This window comes from Aspergillus homomorphus (assembly GCF_003184865.1).
Source record: "Aspergillus homomorphus CBS 101889 unplaced genomic scaffold BO97scaffold_17, whole genome shotgun sequence".
Classification (NCBI taxonomy): domain Eukaryota; kingdom Fungi; phylum Ascomycota; class Eurotiomycetes; order Eurotiales; family Aspergillaceae; genus Aspergillus; species Aspergillus homomorphus.
In genome coordinates, this window is record NW_020291903.1 from 571799 (window position 1) to 591456 (window position 19658).

A 19658-nucleotide genomic window follows, 5' to 3' on the forward strand; every position below is an offset into this window, starting at 1 on the left:
TGCGGCGGCGGCGGCGCGGCGGGAGACAAAGAGGAAGCGGCAGTTAAAGTTGAGGGAGTAATAGTAGTTTTGGGTGTAGCGATAGTAGCGACAGACAGCAAGCTCCTTCTATAGAGTGGGAGCCAGACGCAAGACATTCACAAAGTCCCCAGACAACAAAAACCGTTGAAGGAGAGTTGAAGAGGGGGAAAAGCTGGAAGAGTGACAAACTGCAGGGCGGAGAATTGACTCCGGGCAGAAAAGCTCAGCTGGGCGGCCAGATAGAGGATGCATTCTGATTGGCCATCCACCCTCCACCGCCCATCAAGTTGCAGCACGCATCAGTCTGATGACCTGATCAGATGGATGCACTTGGGGAGAGACAGGGTCAAGGCGACATGCATATATTCAGGATAGTAGTACTAACGGTGGTAGTAGTGGTGGTGGTGATTATGGTGGCACTTATCTACGTCTCTATCAATGCGTGACTATAGTACACTCGAGGGCCGTCTTCTGTCCCTTCCAACCCTCCACCTCAAACCTGGGTGTCTGGCAACATCTCAGACCTCCATCAATTTCTAGTTGTGATTATGCTTGATCCGAAATCCCGCTTTTCTGCCTCACTTCAAGCAAATGCATCTCATCATGTTGTATGAGTTACGGCGACGCGTTCTCCTACGTTGAAGCATGACCCAGTCGACATTGAGCTCATCTCGTCCTTACCCCGTGTCAATGGAGGCTGCATACGGACTTCCGGCGCAAGTATCATAGTGAATGTTTGCGACCAGCACCAGTCAAGTCCAGTCGTCTCGCTTTCTTTGTCGATGCTAGCTCCCAGTACGCGACAGAGGCGACAGGGCAGCTTCCCAGCTTCCGATTCGTTACAGAAGCGCTCAATTGGAGTCTTCTAATGGGCAACATTTGCGCCCGTCGCCAAGAGCCCTCAAGGATTGCCAAAGAGCCTGACTTCTTCCTCTACCACGGCGCAGGTGTTCAGACAACTGTCTCGGTAGCATGAGAAGGACTGGGCCGCCCGTTGCCTTGTAAGGCCTGGTGACTAGGCTGAGAAGTCCCTATGCTACCCTGTGCCGAGCGGGGAAAGAGCTCACTAAGTCGGTTGTAGACTTCGTTCATCGAGGGCATGTTCGGTGGCGGCGTCAAAATCGCAGGGGCGCTGGGAGCAACACCACCTGACTTTTTGGCGCGATCGGCCACGGTTGCGAGATAGCCCAGGTTAGCTTGCAACCGACGCATGCATTCGACATATTCCGGACTTGGGCGTTGGGCAGATTTGTCGGGAGTCTGCTCCGACGTCGGGGACGGGTTAGACTCTTGAGAGCCCTGCTGCGTAGGCGGGACTCCAGCCTTGCCCGCTGCCTGAAGATTCATGACTTCCTGCAGCAACATCGAATTTATCTCCAAGAGAATCGAGACGCGGGCTTTCTCCCGAGCAGCCGCGGCAGGCGACTGGGGGGCGGAGGACGAATTTGGCACTGAATTGGGCTGGGGGGTCGGTCTCGGTTGTTGCGCGGAAATCATATTGTTCGCGGAGATTGAGGCCATATTGGAGGAGAATGACTGTGCAGCAGTCCCAGGAACCGCAGCAGCTGAAGTCGCTTGGGGAGGGATAAACTGGCCCATCGAAGTCGGGACAGGTGGCTGGGCAAATGGCGCCGTGAAGTTGGCGTGGGGTCCTGCTAGTCCATTCCGTTGGTTAGCGGCTTGTCCCTGCAGCCGATTTTGTGTCTAGCTTGAACACTTGGACCAGCATAGCTTCGAGAGCGACAACAACAACAACAACAACAACAACAACAACTAGGATGCAACAGGGGGGACAGGGGAAGGTGACACGGTGATGGAGACCCGCTTAACCACCGGCCCTTTGCGTAGCCAAAGCGTAACCGGATCAGGTGAGATGCGGGTAATCCGATGGATTCCAATGCGACAAAGCACTCGCAGATCTAAGGAGGCCCGATGGGTGGGGAAAGAATAAGGGGAAGGGAGAGAATGATTGGGTAGAGGAAGGATAACGAGAATACAAACCAGATATCACAGGAAGTATTGAAGCATGGGGTGAAGCAAATCAGATAAGAAGGCAATAAGGAAGCACCACTACCACGACCGTGCGACGACAACGTACCTTGTGAATGCTGGGGAAAGCCAGACGGCATCATTGCTCCACCGGGGCCGGCCTGCAGAGGCATGGCATTGAAAGAATGCGGTAGCTGTTGTTGCTGGGGAGTCATATGGGAGGGAGGTGTATTCTTAGGCTGGGGAAATGAGGGCATAGCATTCGGATAGTAAGGGAACTGTTGGGGACTTTGAGTAGTGACAGGAAAAGCCGCGGTCTGCTGCATCGCAGTCGGGAAGCCGGGAGGATTGCTGTCCATGGCGGTGATGTGAATGAAGGAAATTGGCTGGATCGGGGCCCCAAGCTTTCTTTTCCGATCTCTCTTTGGGTTGTTTATTTCTTCTCTTTTGGGCGCAAAAGGAAATGGATTTTTGTTTTTAATTAAACCTTCGACGGAACACGTCCGGCAGAAAGTCAGTGTCAGATTTCCGAACAGTTCTCTGACTCGCGGGAATCCAGGGATGGACGGGAATGCGACACTAAGCCCGTTCCCCTAACGCCTTAGTGGCCTGCGAACGGTGGCTTTAATTGCCTATGGGGTTTTCTGGAACAATCCACGGAATCAAAATGGAGGGGGAAGAAAAGGAACAATTAATAAAAATGCAAGAAAATCAAAAAGGTCAATTTAAGATTAGGGAAGAAGAGGTTGGAGAGGTGGAGGGGCAATGATTGGGTCGATGGGGACACGACAGACAGGCAGACCGATTGTAAGGGGGAGGGTAGAATAGGGAAAAGAAAAAGCGACCACTGAGACTAGAGAGAGGCAAGCTGACAGCTTAAACCCGAAGAGACTGAACCCGGTATGCAGGAAGGGAACAGATGATAGCAATAGTGAGGGGAGTAGAATGGGAGAGGAGGGGGGGCGCGCGGCAGTCAAGTCAAGTCAAGTCAAGTCAGGTCAGGTCAGTTCAGTCATGGATCGAAAGGCAGCGCGAACAGTGGCAGAGGGAAAAGGAAAGGAAAGAGATTTGCTGGCCGGATCCAGTGCGATCAGCCCGCGGACGATTGGATGATAATGCGTGGCCAACCATTCGTCCGGGCGGGCCGGTGGGGGGCTTTCCAGTCACGACCGTACTCGATTTGACCTGTACTAAGCTGGAGTTATGTTCGTGTTGCATCAGTCTGTCATAAGATACAAATGATGAACAGGGTGGGATGATCATGTGAGTTGGGATATGAGGATGAGGCGAGTGCAGCGCCAGGAGAATGGGACAAGAATGTCAAGTCAGGTATAACTCAAGGATACATAGGTGTATTGCAGCTGTAATGTACCGAAGTTACACTTAGACTGCTAAGACAATGCGTGTCAAGGCGGTATCTGTAGTGAAATATTCCTTTTTAGACACCTGAGGCATCTATAGACCGATAGAGTTCCCGATCTGGCAGGCACAGTCACTGGCCCGGGGTCAGTGACTTGGAGGTCCGAAGTCACCGCAACCTCCCATCTTCCACTCTCATCATGACTGCGTAACTGGGATCGAGAGCTCCATCTTCTCTTAGCTCTATCTACCACTTACTGAATCAAGCTGCACATCATTTCCAAAATCGCAGAGAGACCACTGGTGGAGGGCGAAGCACGCATGGCAACTTATTGCTTCGACTACTGTATACGAAGGGCTCGAGGCCCGGTACGGAGAACACCAGACGTTACATCGGGAGATACCCATTGCGGAGGGGAGATAGACGCCGCCAGCTATCGCTCGTTCGCATGATGATGGTACTTTTGAGAAATTGGAAGCAATCCGCCGCGGATCGTCCTCGCAGATCGGGAAGTCTTCCAGAAGGCTGATTCCAGGGTCATTGATGGTTTTCGATAAAGGTACTCATAGTCAAGGTCCTGCCTATCTTAGAACCTGTTTTAACTTTTCTACAAGCTGAGTGGAATCTGTCATACCGATGGAGCCAGGCAGCCCCACGCGAGTTGATACCTCACTCCCGCGAACCCACAAGTCGGAGCTCCGTGCTCAGTTGTACATGTACGTCGTTTCCAACTCGGGGGATTACCGGGGCTCGAACCACCTCCCGGTGGCGTGGTTTGTAAGGCTACTTTTTTGCAGGACTTGCAAGGCAGCCAAAAGAAACCAATATGCCAATTGTGAGATGTTACTCTCGAGTGCTTGGGCTTTCACTGCAGCAGTAGCTCACTTGAGCAACTGTCGGCCTCGGCTCTCGGAAGGATGAAATGGTCGACTTGTTTTGAGGTTGACATGATTCAGTCAATGGTTAAACACGCCCCGGATGCCAAATATATGCATCGAAGCCACCATTGTCAGATAGCGGTCGGATTGTTGATTCACTATCTATCAATAACCCCTTCTCGGCAATACAATAGTTTTAAACGGAATCGCGAAGGCCGGCTGGGATCATAGCTCGATTGATGTCGTTGCCTCAATGTCAGTGTTGTTATTAATAACTGATGCGGGCCATTCATAGAAGACGCTGGAGCGTGCAATAGTCGAGTCGCTGCGTCCGGAAGCCTTCCGACGTGCATGCTGGAATCCCAGCCAGAATGACAGGTCACTTCAACATATGCATTATGCGACCCGCTACAGTCCACCTAACCGACTTCCCAGACGTGTAACCTATGAGACCCAAATCTCTTTACCCTTGGACCCAACGGAAAGGACCGCCCCCGTCAACGGGCCTGGCGTTTCCAATCGCCCGGTAGCCTGTGGTCTCGTCTCGTCGTCCTGCTCGCACACCAATCGCAAAAGTCGACTAAAGGTGCCACAATGATTTTGTCACTTTGGGGAGATTGCAGGGGTCCTTGGGAACGCTGTACCCCGTATCTACACCAAATGTAGATCATCTGGGCGAAAAAGAGCAATGTTGCTCTTCGTGAACCACTCCTTCGGCCGGTGACCAGTCGTAGCCTTACTTCGAGTATAATGAGCGACGCCCACAGCGAGCTGAAAGAAAGTGTGGCCAATGGTTCGGATGCTTCCAAGCATGTTCAATGCCAGCACTGAGGGTCCAAGTACTCTGCAAATTCACACTCGTCGTGTTCTCCATTCTACCCCCAAATATCGCTTCTACTCACCATTGTCGGCCAAATGCCCGATGATGTACTGTACCATATCTAGCACGCAGATGAATCAGGCTCCCAGTAATCCGATTCGAGAAATTTGCCATCCATCCACGATGTCCACCAAGTAATGCAATGTGGCAAGGAACGACTGGGATCTAGACTGCTCCGCTGAACAGACAGTTATTGACAAATTGACGCCTGTCATGTGGATGGCATCGATGATACCTAGCATAGGCGAGATGCCACCTAAAGCTATTTAGGATAATGCCCAAGCAAAAGAGTGTCTGAATGTCCTGATACAGACGGACAATGATATACTCCAGCTGTGGACTTACGGTATCGCAACTGTTTTCCGAGCGCATTTCTCCTATCCCCATAGGTCGTTGTGCTATTCATCGCGATGGGCTCTTGTGTCGTCCTAGTCCCAAGTTGAGTGGGCCATGACCGGCCGGGCCAGGGTCCACACATTAAAGTTTTGACTGATCGACTCGTCCCAGAGTGGAAACCGACGCTCTGCATGGTTAATGCTTCGCTTCGAGACACCCAGTGGGCCACGTAACGATGTTGTTGGTCGTTCAGACAGAACTTGGCCCTTTCCTGGTTCTACCTATGGCTTCTTCATGACAGAGAGAGGCTACCGTCGTTATTCAGAGACAAGTTTCAGCGTTAGTCGCTCTGGGTAATCATCTATTGCACCGAAATTAGCCTCTGCGGGCCACTTCATGCTATTCCTCGAGTGGAGCAAGCGATACGATCAGTGCCTGACACCCGATGCGTGAAGCAAGGAGTGAGGAATTAGCGGAATTAAGTCACTTGCTAGAGAGGCAATGGAATTGACAGGAGAAAAGGTGAACACAAAGATTACCGGGATTGGGCAGTGCACTTCGTGAGGAGCATTCTCCACCCAAACCATCATGTCAACATCATACCAATTACTTTGAACTGCTGTAGATGGTCCTACTGACAGACCTTAGGTGGACGCTACTCCCTGATCGTCTATCATTTGCACTGCATGCGAATGGGGCTTGAATTGCCGGTGAGTGAATGATCGACGATGGCAAAGGCCTTTTAGAACCGAATAAACTGCATCTACGGGGTAGCGGCCGGCGGCTCATTCCCCAAGAACTATCAGACTACTATACGGGTTCCTTACCCGTTCAGGGAAAACGCAAGAGGTCGTCCCCCAGTAGAGGTAGCGGATGGTAGCCAACGCAGAAACACATTAGTATTCACACCGAACTGCAACCGAGCGGATGAGGACCCATCCGCTGCTGTGCCACATAGAGCCACGCATTAGTGACACGGCTCGGGCGTATCCACCGGTTCAGTTCCTATTGCATCGCCTTATTATGGTGGTTTATTTTGATTAGTGCTTTTCGAGGGAAAAGAAAAGGTCATTAGGGCTAATGGTGATGCAGTGGGTGCATCATCCGTCCGGAGGCGACCCAGGGGACAGCTGATACCTGGATCGAGGTCGATCCTGTAGGCTTGATACAGTCTGTGGATCTATTGATCATTCCGTCCATTTGGTTTGCCTCAAATTTGCCCCAGACCGTCTCTGATGCATGTTTAAAATACCCTCTCTCGTGCCCTGTCTCTGACTCGTCGTGAGTACTTCTATGTGCCTTGTACCCCTCTCACCTGCTGTGTCAGAGCGAGCTTTTGAAGGCCCGATTGTGTTAAACATTGGTTATCTTGACTTGTCAGCATTTCTTGATTGTTTCATTGCCATGGTATTGACTCATGCTGGCGGCGATTCGTAACCGAAGCTGACTGTCTTAGTCTCATACCCCCGTATCGATGGATGCGCCGTTAGACGGGCTGGCCTGTCTGCACTTTGCCTTGATTTATATCGATGACAACGGCAAGCTGCGTTTCGAAGCATCGCCTTCGATTGCGAATAGCTGCCAGACGATTTTGTCACCAAATGTGACCGAAAACTTCCTAAGAGCCGTGGCCCTGGCTGGGAAAGGCGACTCGAATAAACTTCTAGGTATGTCCCGCGCTGCCGCAGTTTCAAGTCAGATTCGCGCTGATATCGGTGAAAGAAGGGTCGAGAGGCCGAAGTCCTTTGTCGCCAGAGTCTCCTAATAGCAAATCTATGTACGACAGTGCCTCCTCCCTGGTAGTGATTGACGTCTAACATGTTCCAGGTATAATCCCACCCCAGAGCCTTCGTCAAACAAGCGGAAACGGGTGTCCCATGAATGCCTTGTGCCAATGAGCATAACCTGCCACCAAAAGACCATGCTTCCTATTCGCGACGCCAGTATACTCCGGAGATACTATGAGAAGGCCTTCGATGGCCTACAGCAGATCAACTGTCGTATTCTTGCCAAAGCATATATCAAGCTTGTTGAGCCCCGCAAGCAGGTCAACTATCCTTACAATGGACGCAAGATCATTTCTGGCACTTCCCAACAATTTGACCCCGAGCTCACCAAGCCCGCCTGGTGGCCGGCGGGTGTCACCCACCGAGAGCCTGACCACCTTCTCAAGAATGGTAAGTGAACCGACCGATCGGCGTCGTGAAGCCCGCTAAATCATGGCGATCGAGCAGATCGAGTTCGACTCCTGGTGCACATTCTTTGTGAATTGCGCGAAAGCCACGGTATCTGCGTCGAGAAACTCAAAGAAGCGGACCAAGCCGTGCGTCGGCAAATTGCACCCGTTGAACGGTTAGCCATACTCGATGAGATCTACCACGTTCGAGAGGAGGAAGAACGGTATTTGGATGGCCGAACGGGTATGTATGCTCCTTTTAGCCACGGAAACTTCACCCCAGACTGACATGGCTCTAGACGGACCCATGGTTGTATGTGTATCACGCGTTCATCTCCCCGAGCAGCTCGCAGACAGCCAATCCATGGGCTCCCCGACTAGCTCATCCATGAAGGACGGCCTCAACCCAGTGTATCGCAAAGAAATCCCCGACCTGGAGTCCCATACCTCCGTCTTCCCTTCCACCAACAGCTCCCCTGTCATATCGAAAAGCAGCAGCGGCACCATCACCGCCACCACCAACCCAAACACCAGTCCCGCGAAATCCCTGGAGCCCTGCAAAGGCCCCAGCGTTCAGGTATCATGGGACAGCAGCACTCCGACTTCATCATATGCACCCCTCAGCGGTAGCAACACCCTGAAGCGGCCTCGCGAGGGGGACAGCACGACCACATATCCGCTCGACCTGGCCAGCGGCTCCATGTACCACCACCACGAACCATCCTCCCTCGACGCCAGCACGTACCCGCTCAAATATTACCCCCACACCCAGGCGCAAACGACGCTGCCTGTAATCGGACTATCGAGCACCGATCTGGGAGGCTGCCCGAACCCATATTATTTTAATTATTGATTGACTTCAGCGACATTGCATTTTCTTTTGTCTGCATCATGAGGGAGAGGAGAGAGAAAGAAAGAGGGGAAGAAAAACCTAATCTCGCTCCCACCGGGTGGTTGAGAGGGGTCGGTTCCTCTAGGCTCTACCGACTAACTTTAGTTTCTAATATCGAAAGAGCCCATCATATATAGGGGCGGTCAAGGGCAACCGGGGTGAGGTATCTCCTTTGTACTTACCAAATTTTCTTTTGTTTCTTTCTTTCAGTTCGTGCATTTCGGTTTGCATTTGCATAGAGGAGGCTTGAGTTGTATAGATTTCTATAGAAAAAAGGAAGGAAGGGGAAGGGTGAGGGTAAGGGGCTCAGGCATTGACGTACTGTACATATAGATTGAAGAATATACTTAATAATCAAATGAGATATTAGACATGCAAGAGACAAGCCATCACATAACTGGTACCGAGAATAGAGGAGAGTAAGTAAGTAAAAGAGACGAGAGAAAAGAAGAAGAACAGCCTTGCAATCAATTCACCTGGGCCACCACCAACAGTTATATCTAAGGGGGTAAATGCAAGACGCTATAAATCTCGCAGGACCGCGACATAACCCCGTCCATCTAACGCAAGGGATGGGCGACGTCAGCTGGTTTTCGTGTTCGATGCTTCTGTTGTTTGCGTTCGGGAGTTTGGTTTTCTTGAGACGTGTGGGGTGCGTTAGCTGGGGATGAGAACCGGGGTTTGGGTGAGTTTGGGTTGGAGATCCCGAGGGAAGAGATAGGTCGGATTGAGGAGTTGGCTCGGGGAATTTGAGGAAGGGGTTGTGCGGATGTGCGTATGTGCGGGATGAAGCTTGTGTGCTGAGTACAGTATGCTTATTTGGCTGGCTTATTTCTATTCAAGGTAGATGGTTTGGTTGGTAGGTAGCTAGGTATTAACCTGTACTATATCGGGCTGATTGCTTGGTGGTTCGAGGTCTATGGTATGTAGAGATTGTGGGCCTCAGGCACCATGGATTGGCAGCTTTTACAGGTCTCTCCTATTTTGATTGTTCCCTTCGGGAGAAGTGGGTAAAGCTGCTACTGAAAGTCCACGTCGTACCCTACCGTCCACACTCTCCAGCTTCGCAGACTGGAACCCCGTACATCCATTCTGATCGCAGGGCCTGAGATATCCTCAGTCGACGCGAGGGGAGCGGGTCTAACAGGGCGTAGATGACGTTTCGACAGGGTTCCTGTTGCCCAGCATACATAGCATGTTAACAACGAACGGATCATGCATCCTTGCAATACATAGTGGGGAGAAGAAAGATAACTTACCTCTCCCAGCCCTTCGACTAACAGGAACCCACCCTCTTGCACCCTCTCTTTTACATACTTGGCGTACAGAAGGTCCTCTTCCACTTTGGCTACGACCCAGGGTGCTCCGCCTGTTCGCATGAATAGGTATATCACCCCAAGGGCCCAGGCGTCGATTGCCCTGGGGTTGAGTGCGTTGATGGTCTTATCGCGAGGCAAAGGTGGACGGTATACCTCTGGTGCGTAGTATGGGCCTTTGGTGGCGTGGGGTTGAGTTGTGGAGGAGGGCGATAGTCGCACTTTGATCTGTATGGTTCCTTCTCCGGCGAGATAAATGTCTTCTAGTTTGAGATCTAGGCCTGTTCCTGTGGTGGGCTCAAGTGAGTGGTCGTAATGATGGTGGAGGTACGCGACTCCTCGGAGCAGCTGCTTGAAGAAACAATCTGCTTCCTCGGGAAGGAGCTTGCTTGTGGACTGGATTAGGTCGCGTAGTGTGCCCCCTGTGCAATAGGGGGTTATTAGGTGGTGGTTGCCCGCATCGTCAATGATGGGGGGAAGGAATGGGAGGAGGATGTTGGGGTGGGGGCTGTTGATTGTGTTGGACTCTGGAAATAGAAAGTGTGAAGTGAGTTGAGACGAGGAGGGGATGACCTTGACGGCATAGATTCTGGGCTTGCTGTTGGCAGGGGCGCGGGGACGCAGTCGATAGAGATGGGTGCTGCTGTTGACGCTGTGGTGGAGGGTGGTGAGGTAGATGCCGTATCTGGAGATGGCGGAGTTTTGGGGGTGGTGAGGATTGTTTCTTTTGTTGTCGAAGCTGAGAAATTGGAGCTTGGAGGTGGGGAGTGTGTGTTGGTGCTTGCTGTGAGGTGGTCGTGGTGTATATGATGGTGTGTAGGATGGTGTATACGGTGGTGGTGGCTCACTGGGGAGAGGCTGGAATTGGTATCGATAGGGTATTGATAAGGTCATTGTGTCTGATGGTAGCTCGATCATTACGCTGTTGTCTCAGAGATGAGTGAGGCGAAAGGTACAGTCAGTATCCTTGAGAAGAACAATCTTGTGGAATTTTCAGGCAAGGAGGCGCCACATTCAATGCCATCTTGGGATTGTCCTTATATCTCCAGAATCCAACCCCTTGATTGTCATTCGCTTCAAACAATTGACGCAACAATAAGTCGGTGACAGCGTCAGAGCTGGGGCTAAGCATTGCTGGTGCCTGGATTGCACGTGGAATCCTCCTGATCGACTGGACCAGCTTTCCTCTGACACACTCGAATGGAGATCCATCTCCGCCTGCCCAAGGCTGTGGTTGTTTGTACGAGGGATTTTCCCCGTCCAGTTCTGAGAATTCCGCCGGGCATTTCTTTCCCGCTGCGGCATTTATCCTCACCCTCTCGTCATCGAGCTATCTCAACTCATTTATGACTTATCGGAGAAATAAAGCCACAGAGTTGTGTTTCTTAATCTTCTGAGGGTTAGTGTCTGCGAAGAAGCTGCCAGGTGAATGGCTAGTCGTGGGTCTGAAAGCAATTGACTGGATGACCAATCTGGAATTGAAGGTGAAGCCAGAACAGAACGCACGTTGATTTCTCGAAAAAGTGTCAATGCTCCAGATTGATGTTATAGAGTAAAATCAATCTAGGGCCTCCGAAAAGCCTCAGTGTTTCGCCCTCTACGTTTTGCACCAAAACCAACCGAGCCTTTCAACTTCGGCACAACAAATAGTCCATGGTTGTCGTCTTGGTGAGAGACGCCTCATTAGGTCTGGCAATGACCAAGTCTGTCTATAAAAACTGCATTGCTCGAGTCTCTCGCGCTTCTATTACGGACTGAGGTAATATACTGGAAAGTTGCGAAGATGAACGATCATACTAGTGCCCGGGTGTCAGACCGACTGTAGCCTTTCCAAAACCTATGCCAAGGTGATATCTCGACGACTAATCGTATGCGTCTAGTGCGTCTCAGAGTCGACGCAGAGGCACCTTTTTCGGAGCTTGAAGAACGATTGCTCACTTCTGTCAGGAGTCCCTTTCGAACTCAACACTACCATGTCGTTCAACGGCCAGAGATGTGTGCGACAGCTTCAGGATCTAGAGCGTGACTTACAAAAGCCCTCAAGCATTATATTGGCGGTATGAGCCCTGCGAATTGAAATGCGAATCATGATCGTGGGACCTGTTCTGGCAAGAGCCTCTGGGCGTTTGCCCCTGCCTTTACAGATTGAGATTGCGAGGTAATCCTCGAAGAAAACCTCAGCTGCTCAACCCATAACTTTCTTTATCACAGCATATCTATCTCTTCATGTCTTTTTTACGATACTATTGTCCCTATTGTTCCAAGCGTATGAAAACCTGGCAATCTTGCAAGCCAACTCATAGCTCCTTATCCTATTGGTGCAACACTCGCAGTCTTTCTCGCAGACTCCATTTCTGAAGTGCTAGGCTTCGATCTCTCCATTCATATCCCCATCTTGGTGGTGCTACAGCGGGCAGACGCGACGCTGTTAACTTCGCCCAGGCGAGAGGAGTATTGACATCTTAGCAGAAAGCAACAAGGTTAGCTCTATACCTCATCATGCTCTCCCTCGACCCCTGACACCACACTTGACGAAACCTTATTGACCGAAATAAGGGCAAAGAGAATAAAGACCTGCAGTATCCACCATGAGCGACGTCCCTGAAAGCACGGCAGTTATGGAGCCCGAAGAAGTAGAGTCTGATCAGCATCCTGCTTCCCTCGACACCCACTCCTACGAGTCCTCCGAGCCTCCAGAAAGTGTGGTATTAGTGCCACTCAGACAACCCGAATTCGGTACTCACCCAGCTTCTCCCGACACCCATCATGAGTCCTCTGGGTCCCCCGAATTCCCAGAAGAAGTGGCATTGGCACCACTCAGAGAAGCAGAATCTGCTACTCACCCAGCTTCTGCTGATACCCAATCCCACGAGTCCTCCGAGTTTCTAAAAGGCGTGGCATTGGCACCACCCGAAGAACCAGAATCCGATCGTCACCCACTCTCTTCTGATGCTTACTCTCACGAATTCTCTCGTCCTCTAGGAGGATTGGCGTCGGAGCAACTCAGAGAGCCAGAATCTGATAATCACCCAGTTTCTTCTGATATTTACTTGCACGAGTCCTCTGAGCCTCCAGGAGGCGTGGCATTGACACCACTTGAAGAACCTGAATCTGATGGTTACCAAGCTTTTACCGGAACTCACCCCAACGAGTCCTCCAAACAGGCAGGAAGCTTGACGCTAGTGTCACCCAGAGAAGAACCCGATTATCACCTAGCTTCTTTCGACACGCACTCCCAGGAGTCCCCCAAACTAGGGCGGTCACCCTCACCAGCCAAGTATGAACCAGAGCTGACCTTCAAGTTGCCCCCAAATCAGCACATCCCAGAGAGAGAATGAGAATAACTCCTCTTCCCAACAGCTTCCGCAAATCTCTGCATCTCTCTTTTCAAATTCTGGGTGGAGTAAGAAAAACTAACATCCGGGTTATAGTCCCTACGCTACGGCGCCCGTCACCCTTAGACTAGGCGATACCTTCTATACAATCCCAGAATATTTCCTTCGTCCCTACAGTCACCTCCGGTACGATCCCCATGGTAAGACAGGAACCTACGAGGACCCTCATACCGGATGTCGCATATCATACCATGCCTGGTTGAAGGCCCATCCTTTTGGCGCGCGCACAATCGTCCATTATCTCTACACCGGCGAATACCTGGCGATCGACTGTCCTCCGCTTGAGGGCGGCGCCACTACAGCCGCAGAACAGAGCCGGATTTACCTGGAAGATGAGTTCCTGCGTGCCGCTTTCACGTACACCGACGCCGCGCGGTTCGAGATATCTGGATTGATGAAAATAGCGGGAACCCAGCTGGAGGAAGTTGGAAGGAGGGTTTCACTGCTGCTGGTCTTGAACATTGCGCGAGCGACGTATTTAATGGATTCGCTCGAGAAGGACGATGGCTGGTATAAGGGCTACCTGAAGAGGAGGTTGATGGTCGAGTTTGCGAAAAATAGAAGGAGTTTCAGGGAAGTGTTCTGGAAGTACGGGGTTGGGTTGAATGCGAGGCTTGATAAGTTTCTGATGGATGAGGTGTTGCGTCTTTATGAGCTTGCTGATGCCAAGGCGAATGCCAATGAGCCGGCTGAAGAGAGTTCAGGTGCGAGGGAGACCATGGGGTGCGATGGTGAAGGTGAGGCTGTGGTTTGATGCTTCGCAAGAAAAAGAACTACGTGAGGAGTAGAAGGTAGGCCAGTCTGTCACGTTGTTCTTCGGGGGAAAGCGTAGTCGGATAGGAAGTGTGCTGGGGACCGAAAGGTTGCTGGACAGCATACCGGAGGTCATTGATTTCTTGTTTTTTTAGGTAGTTATAGATGCGCTCAAGTATATAAATTCACTCGTTTTAGCTTTTTATCCTCGAGGGCACGTTCACTAGCTTACACTTTATGGCTTTACAATGGCCACAGGCTGTCCGATCTTGGGATGAGGACTATGTCCTTAAAACACGGTGAAGAGCTTAGGATGTAACATGCTTTACTCGAAAAAGTCTGAACCGATGCCCGGCAATCGATACTCATAGATGTGTAAGGCAATACATTGTGTTCTCCCTCACCGGGAAAAGTCGCCTGCTTTCCTGCTGCTTTTGCTCTCCGGCTGTGCAGACTCACCACAAAGGCCGCTAAAGCTTAGTCTTGGGAGCGCTGACTTCCTCTGCCGCCCACTTCTTCAAGATAGCTCTCTGGATTTTCCCACTTCCAAGTTGCGAGATGTCGTCGACGATCTTCACACCCCCAGCAAGTTGCTTATGCTTCGCAACGCGGGTCTTCATGTACCCTGAATCTCCTCGGCAGTCAATCGCCAACCATCCTTCAACCGCACATACGCTCGGGGCCGATCATCCCCTTCCCCAACCGAGATACCAACCACCCCGGCATCAGCTATAGCCTCAATCTCCAGTAACACAGCCTCCAATTCAGCAGGCAACACCTGCAACGCATTGACCTTGATAAGCTCCTTCTTTCACCTCACCAGTCACCATTCAAATTTATACCGGCCTGCCACTGCATCCGGCTCGACACAGCCAGTCCCTTCTTCCTGGCAATCCCCACCGCTGCAATGACCCGAGGCTAGACCTCCACGTTTTATACGAGACAGCAAGCGCCAATGGCATAGGCAGAGTGCACGGCCAAGTTCTGGAATGGCCGAGGGTAGATCTCTGCCATGCCATTGCTTCACGCAATAGCCAATCTCCTTCGGCCCTGGGTTGCCGCCACCGAAGTGGAGAGATGCGGAGAGAGTCTGGGGGAATTCTGGGGTAGTTTACGCTCGGACAGTGTGGGTCGAGGTCCCTTTAAGACATCGCTGCCAGCTGGAAAATTTTCAAGAAGACTCCACCCATACAAACTTTTTTGCTAGCTCGTCACTATGTCTACCCCAAACGCAGGCGGCAGGGAAGAAGACCCCAACGGCCTGGCCCTTGAGAAAGAATCGGGCATCGACCATGTCGAAGTTGCGCAAGAGGTTGAAGAAATACTTGGACTCAGGTCTGTCGGGGTAGACCAGGAAGGGATTATATAGGACCAACTCTGTAAGCAGACCAGAAGCAAGTTTAGTCTCATGTGCTTAACCTTGCCGGACTACGCATACTCGTATTTTCTGCCCATCATCCTACGTGACGGGAAGGGCTTTCAGTACCACGGCGTCCCGGCTCCTGAGCGGCCTGCCGTACGTCCTGGCTGCTATTCTGGCGTTGGGCTCGGGCTGGCTGGGCGACCGCTACCACCTTCGCGGGCCCATTATCGCCGTGCATCAACTGATCACAGCTAGTGGCATGCTCATCGCGGTATATTTCAAGTCGAACGCTGCGCGATACTGTGGTGCATTGCTGGGTATGTTTACCTTAAAAGATCCACACTCAAGCGGTGTTGCTTGCTAATTTGAAATACGCAGAGTAAAGGTATCGGTTTCCTGCAATTTTGCGTCCCCGGGATCCTAACCTTCCCAGCGAACAATATCACCACGCACTCCAGACAAGGGGTTGCGTCGACCGTGTGCCTCATCGGCGGGGGTATTGGTGGCGTGGTGGTCAGCTGTGCATTCCTAGCAAGCGACTATGAGCAGTCGTGCAAGTGTCGAGCCTCGGTATAAAGGGATAATTGGTAGAGATCTATATCCGGTATTTAATAAGTATTGAAATCAATTATCCGGCTGTACAGTACCACAGTTAACTATAAGTTAATTTCCCTGCCCCGTTTGACCTCTATTATTCAGAGCTACCTTATCCGCCACAAGAAGATCTGTCACCGTATAAGTAGTATAGTACTCACTATACCGCAATACCCTACTTTCTTGGGCTTATTCTTTTCCTCTCCGCTTATAGTACCTAGCATCTCTCTGAGTACTATATCTCACCCCTTTATATATACAGGACTCTCGGCTCCTTAGTACTCTTACCCTGCCCTGAAAATAATTCTAACCTCTTGGAGATCTTCTGGTTGTCCAGGATAATCCCATCCAGACTCACAAGTATCATAATATTCGATGCCCATATCTCGTCCGAGTCCGCTCTTCCTCGTCGTAGCAGAGCCGCAGATACAGGCCTTCGTCTCGCGCACTAGAGTGCGTGGCTTGGTAGTGAATAGCTATCCTCAGGCAGTAAATACTAGATAGATCACAGTTAATATACTGTCCTATTATATTCACTGAGCTGACTGCCAGTGGGCTCTGGTTTCGTTTCTTAACTAGATTTAGTTATAATTTGCCCGGGACTGCTGTTAACCCTCTTTAAATCTATTTAATCCTCCTGATCCCTTCCCATTTTTCGGTCTCTTCCTTTCCATGCCAGTCTAGTCTTCCATAATCGTCTCTAGACTTACGCGGTCATCCCCAGCCTTCTACATTCCTCTCCATTTCTCTCCAGTCTTCTACACTCTTCTCCAGTCCAGTCTAATTCCGTCTGGTTATCTGTTATCTACTACCTACTACTCCTGAAGAACCCCAGCACCTTTTTTTAGATTTATTCTTTAAGTAAATTCTCTCCAATCTCCTCCGCTTTATCGACTGTTAGAATAGAAGGTGGCTATCTATCTACCGAGTTTAGTTAAGGCGGTCTGTCGCGTGCTATTGCTTCTGGTCTGTTTACAGAGTTGGTCCTATATAAGCCCTTTCTGGTCTACCCCGACAGACCTGAGTCCAAGTATTTCTTCAAGATCATCAAAGTATCTACTGCAAAAAACGACCAGGGCCAGCGCTCTAATCTTGTGTGCTTTATGTTTTCGGTTACTGTGCCCTCGGTGCACTGGTGACTAATAATGTTCAGTAGACTGTCTATATATTTCCCGTACACGAGTTCTGGATTGCTGAAGCTAGTATTATCTTGAACTAGGTATGCCCTCTCCTCTTTGCCTTCTTTCTTCACCAATTTACTGTTTTTTATTTACTAGAATAATTCCCTACAGTATCCAGATCAAGTCTCGTACTACTCGTATCCTTGAGACTTTACTAATCATAAGCCGTGGTATCTTTACTACCGACCCCTGCCACACCTCTGATAAATAGATCTTCCGCGATAGTATTCACCTCCCTGATTACTGGGCGGGCTGCTGTACCGAATATCACCTAGTAGGTGATGAGACTGAGTACACCTCGGTGGATACGACACTCTTACAAATTTCAACCTCTTGATACCGACCAGATCAATTTCGCCGTATTTACCCAGCTGGAGGATTGATTCGTATCACCTACGTATCACCCTCTTGCCTGGTTCTTTCCTTCTCCTGTTCACCAGTCCCTCCTTCTTCCATGGGCAGTCTTTCTAAAAGCCTGACATACACCGTCAGTATACCTTTTCTTGATCTGCTGGTTGTTGGCTGTGCTTCCATCGCTAATTCAAATAGACTGGCGTATGGGACCACTGTCGCTCTGTCGCTTACGAGCGTCCTCATGATTGGACTCTCCTCGATGTCTACTTCTGGACACAAAATAAGGCGATCAAGGCTGGAAGGGCCGTCGTTGGGGCAACGCCAGGATGGCTGTACGCGATCTAGCGTCACGACGCAGCGAGGTGGAGATCGATGGGGCAGATCTCTCGCTTAGTACCCTCGGTTGAAGCTGTGCAGTCTATAGCAGGTTGAGTCTTGTCTATTTTTACAAGGCTTGACACCTCTCTCTGTATCAAGGTAATGGGAGTAGGAGTGCCATTACCACTGGATGGCTGATCCACGTACTGGCCCAGTGTCAAGCAACGTAGTATGGAACGATGAAAACTGCAGTGAGTGGTATTGATGGGACGCTCAGACATCATCACTGTCTCGCATTTTCTTTGGTATTTAGATAATTTAGCAAAGTATATACAGTAAAGCAGTGTATCACTTCATATGAGGGGAGATCTAGGGGATTACGCTAAAGGTTGGACTTTAAGAGTGGTAGTCTACACCAAGGACTTAGAATCCAAGACAGAAGATGATAGATCATATTTATCAGGATCTTCTGCGGGATCGGAATGAGTACTCCTTACAGTGTATAAGCAGGTGCCACAGTGATACTGAGAGCTTTATAGCGGGGGTGCTGACCTCGCCACTCATAGCGGAAAATATGTCGGTTGATGTCATGCGGATCTAAAAAATTCATCCAGATGGCCTCGAATGGACAATCGTCCAACGTCCCGTCACTTTACGTCCACAAAAAACGTAGAACCTTTTAGTACACTGGGTCAAACAACTTCCTGTGAGGGGCGTAGAGAACGGTGGGGTCTTGCAGGATACGACTGTCGCGAACCATTCCACTCTGTTCGACATCAGCTGTGAAATGATCGGAACGTTCTTTGATATGTAGGTGCTTCAATGCCAGTAGACTGTATTCATGCAATTTGTTAAGCATGTCCAGTCAGTCATTGATATAGCTTTCCTTGTCAGGATCACTGTTATCTTTATTAATCGGATCGGCCGCACCAGACAGCCGAGCAACCCGGTGCAGGATAAACTGCATGTGCAGGAGATCCCAGCTGAGAAGAGATAGTTTCTCTGGGTTGGAGGTTTCAAGCGTGAGCACGTCCCCGGTCCAAATCTGGACAATTTGATCGAATACAGGGTTCTTTGTTAGGCAGCTTCTCGATGCTGATTTTGATACATAGTATGATCCTCCGTGAGTTTGCTTGGCGTAGGAAATTCTATTAATGGTGTCTTGGGCTTGAGTCCGGGATCATGAACCCTGAGAAATTGAATGTTTATGATCTCGCTATCTAGGACAAGAGTATTGTTTAGGCGTACGCCCAACGGTGGCCACGAGTCAGCGTGGCCTGTCAAGGGCTTCCACACGGAATCCACAACTGGCCAGGAGTCACGCGCTGCTCTGTCGTCGGGCTTCGCATCGCCTCTCGTCCAGCGGTTCGGTGCTGGTTCTTTTGCCACCATGGCCTTATATTTCTGGTACCGTTCTTCGACAATGCGTTCGTCGACTTTGCGAAGCCTTGCTGGCCCGGGTCCGTTCCTCAGCTGGAATTCAGCTAACTTGCAAGAACCGACTGGAAATTACCGAGCACTGGGACTGGAGGTTGCCAGGCGGCGCCTGTTGGAATTGCATTCTAATAGCTGGCGAAAGCGGCTGCCAGGTACGAATATTTCAGCTGGGATTTGTGCTGTGATGTCCTCGGACCAGAATATAGAGGCTTAGTGCTTGATTGAGCTTGCTAGGCAGAGTGTCTGCTATTCCTGTCCTGCGTGTGCTGATTTCTATACTGTTATGTAGGTGTCGTGCTGAATATACTCAATCTGTAGGGTTTGTAAGTGAAATGCTTTCTTAGGATTGCGGCTTGTAGACGGAGAAATGGAGAAGAGGTGTATGTTCTGGCAGAGGAGTGGTCATGAGGGCGTG

At 50.5% G+C, this 19658-nt stretch overlaps 6 protein-coding genes across 6 annotated transcripts; 3 read left to right on the forward strand and 3 right to left on the reverse strand.

Annotated features, from left to right (window-relative positions):
• Positions 1-774: 774 nt before the first annotated feature.
• BO97DRAFT_59621 (uncharacterized protein) lies at positions 775-2649 on the reverse strand. Its single transcript, XM_025700931.1, has 2 exons — positions 2120-2649; positions 775-1676 (listed from the first exon to the last, which is right to left on the reverse strand). Exons 1-2 carry the CDS (start codon positions 2367-2369, stop codon positions 973-975), a joined length of 954 nt encoding a protein of 317 aa, XP_025551714.1. The 5' UTR covers positions 2370-2649; the 3' UTR covers positions 775-972.
• Positions 2650-6938: 4289 nt separating this feature from the next.
• Positions 6939-8493, forward strand: BO97DRAFT_443151 (DUF2841 domain-containing protein; the record flags this gene model as incomplete). Its single annotated transcript, XM_025698340.1, has 5 exons — positions 6939-7131; positions 7187-7241; positions 7292-7641; positions 7699-7884; positions 7940-8493. The coding sequence occupies 5 exons, from the start codon at positions 6939-6941 to the stop codon at positions 8491-8493; spliced, it is 1338 nt and encodes a 445-aa protein (XP_025551715.1).
• Positions 8494-9382: 889 nt separating this feature from the next.
• Positions 9383-10930, reverse strand: BO97DRAFT_405483 (kinase-like protein). Its single transcript, XM_025695201.1, has 2 exons — positions 9792-10930; positions 9383-9706 (listed from the first exon to the last, which is right to left on the reverse strand). Exons 1-2 carry the CDS (start codon positions 10740-10742, stop codon positions 9575-9577), a joined length of 1083 nt encoding a protein of 360 aa, XP_025551716.1. The 5' UTR covers positions 10743-10930; the 3' UTR covers positions 9383-9574.
• Positions 10931-12436: 1506 nt separating this feature from the next.
• Positions 12437-14188, forward strand: BO97DRAFT_451961 (uncharacterized protein; the record flags this gene model as incomplete). The annotated part of the gene is made up of 2 exons (XM_025699019.1): positions 12437-13125; positions 13280-14188. The coding sequence occupies 2 exons, from the start codon at positions 12437-12439 to the stop codon at positions 13995-13997; spliced, it is 1407 nt and encodes a 468-aa protein (XP_025551717.1). The 3' UTR covers positions 13998-14188.
• Positions 14189-15212: 1024 nt separating this feature from the next.
• Positions 15213-15935, forward strand: BO97DRAFT_414332 (uncharacterized protein; the record flags this gene model as incomplete). The annotated part of the gene is made up of 3 exons (XM_025696343.1): positions 15213-15331; positions 15471-15676; positions 15745-15935. 3 exons carry the CDS (start codon positions 15213-15215, stop codon positions 15933-15935), a joined length of 516 nt encoding a protein of 171 aa, XP_025551718.1.
• A 130-nt stretch (positions 15936-16065) lies between these two features.
• Positions 16066-17731, reverse strand: BO97DRAFT_414333 (uncharacterized protein; the record flags this gene model as incomplete). Its single annotated transcript, XM_025696344.1, has 7 exons — positions 16066-16084; positions 16242-16429; positions 16770-16774; positions 16974-17092; positions 17132-17212; positions 17532-17601; positions 17632-17731. 7 exons carry the CDS (start codon positions 17729-17731, stop codon positions 16066-16068), a joined length of 582 nt encoding a protein of 193 aa, XP_025551719.1.
• Positions 17732-19658: the final 1927 nt, after the last annotated feature.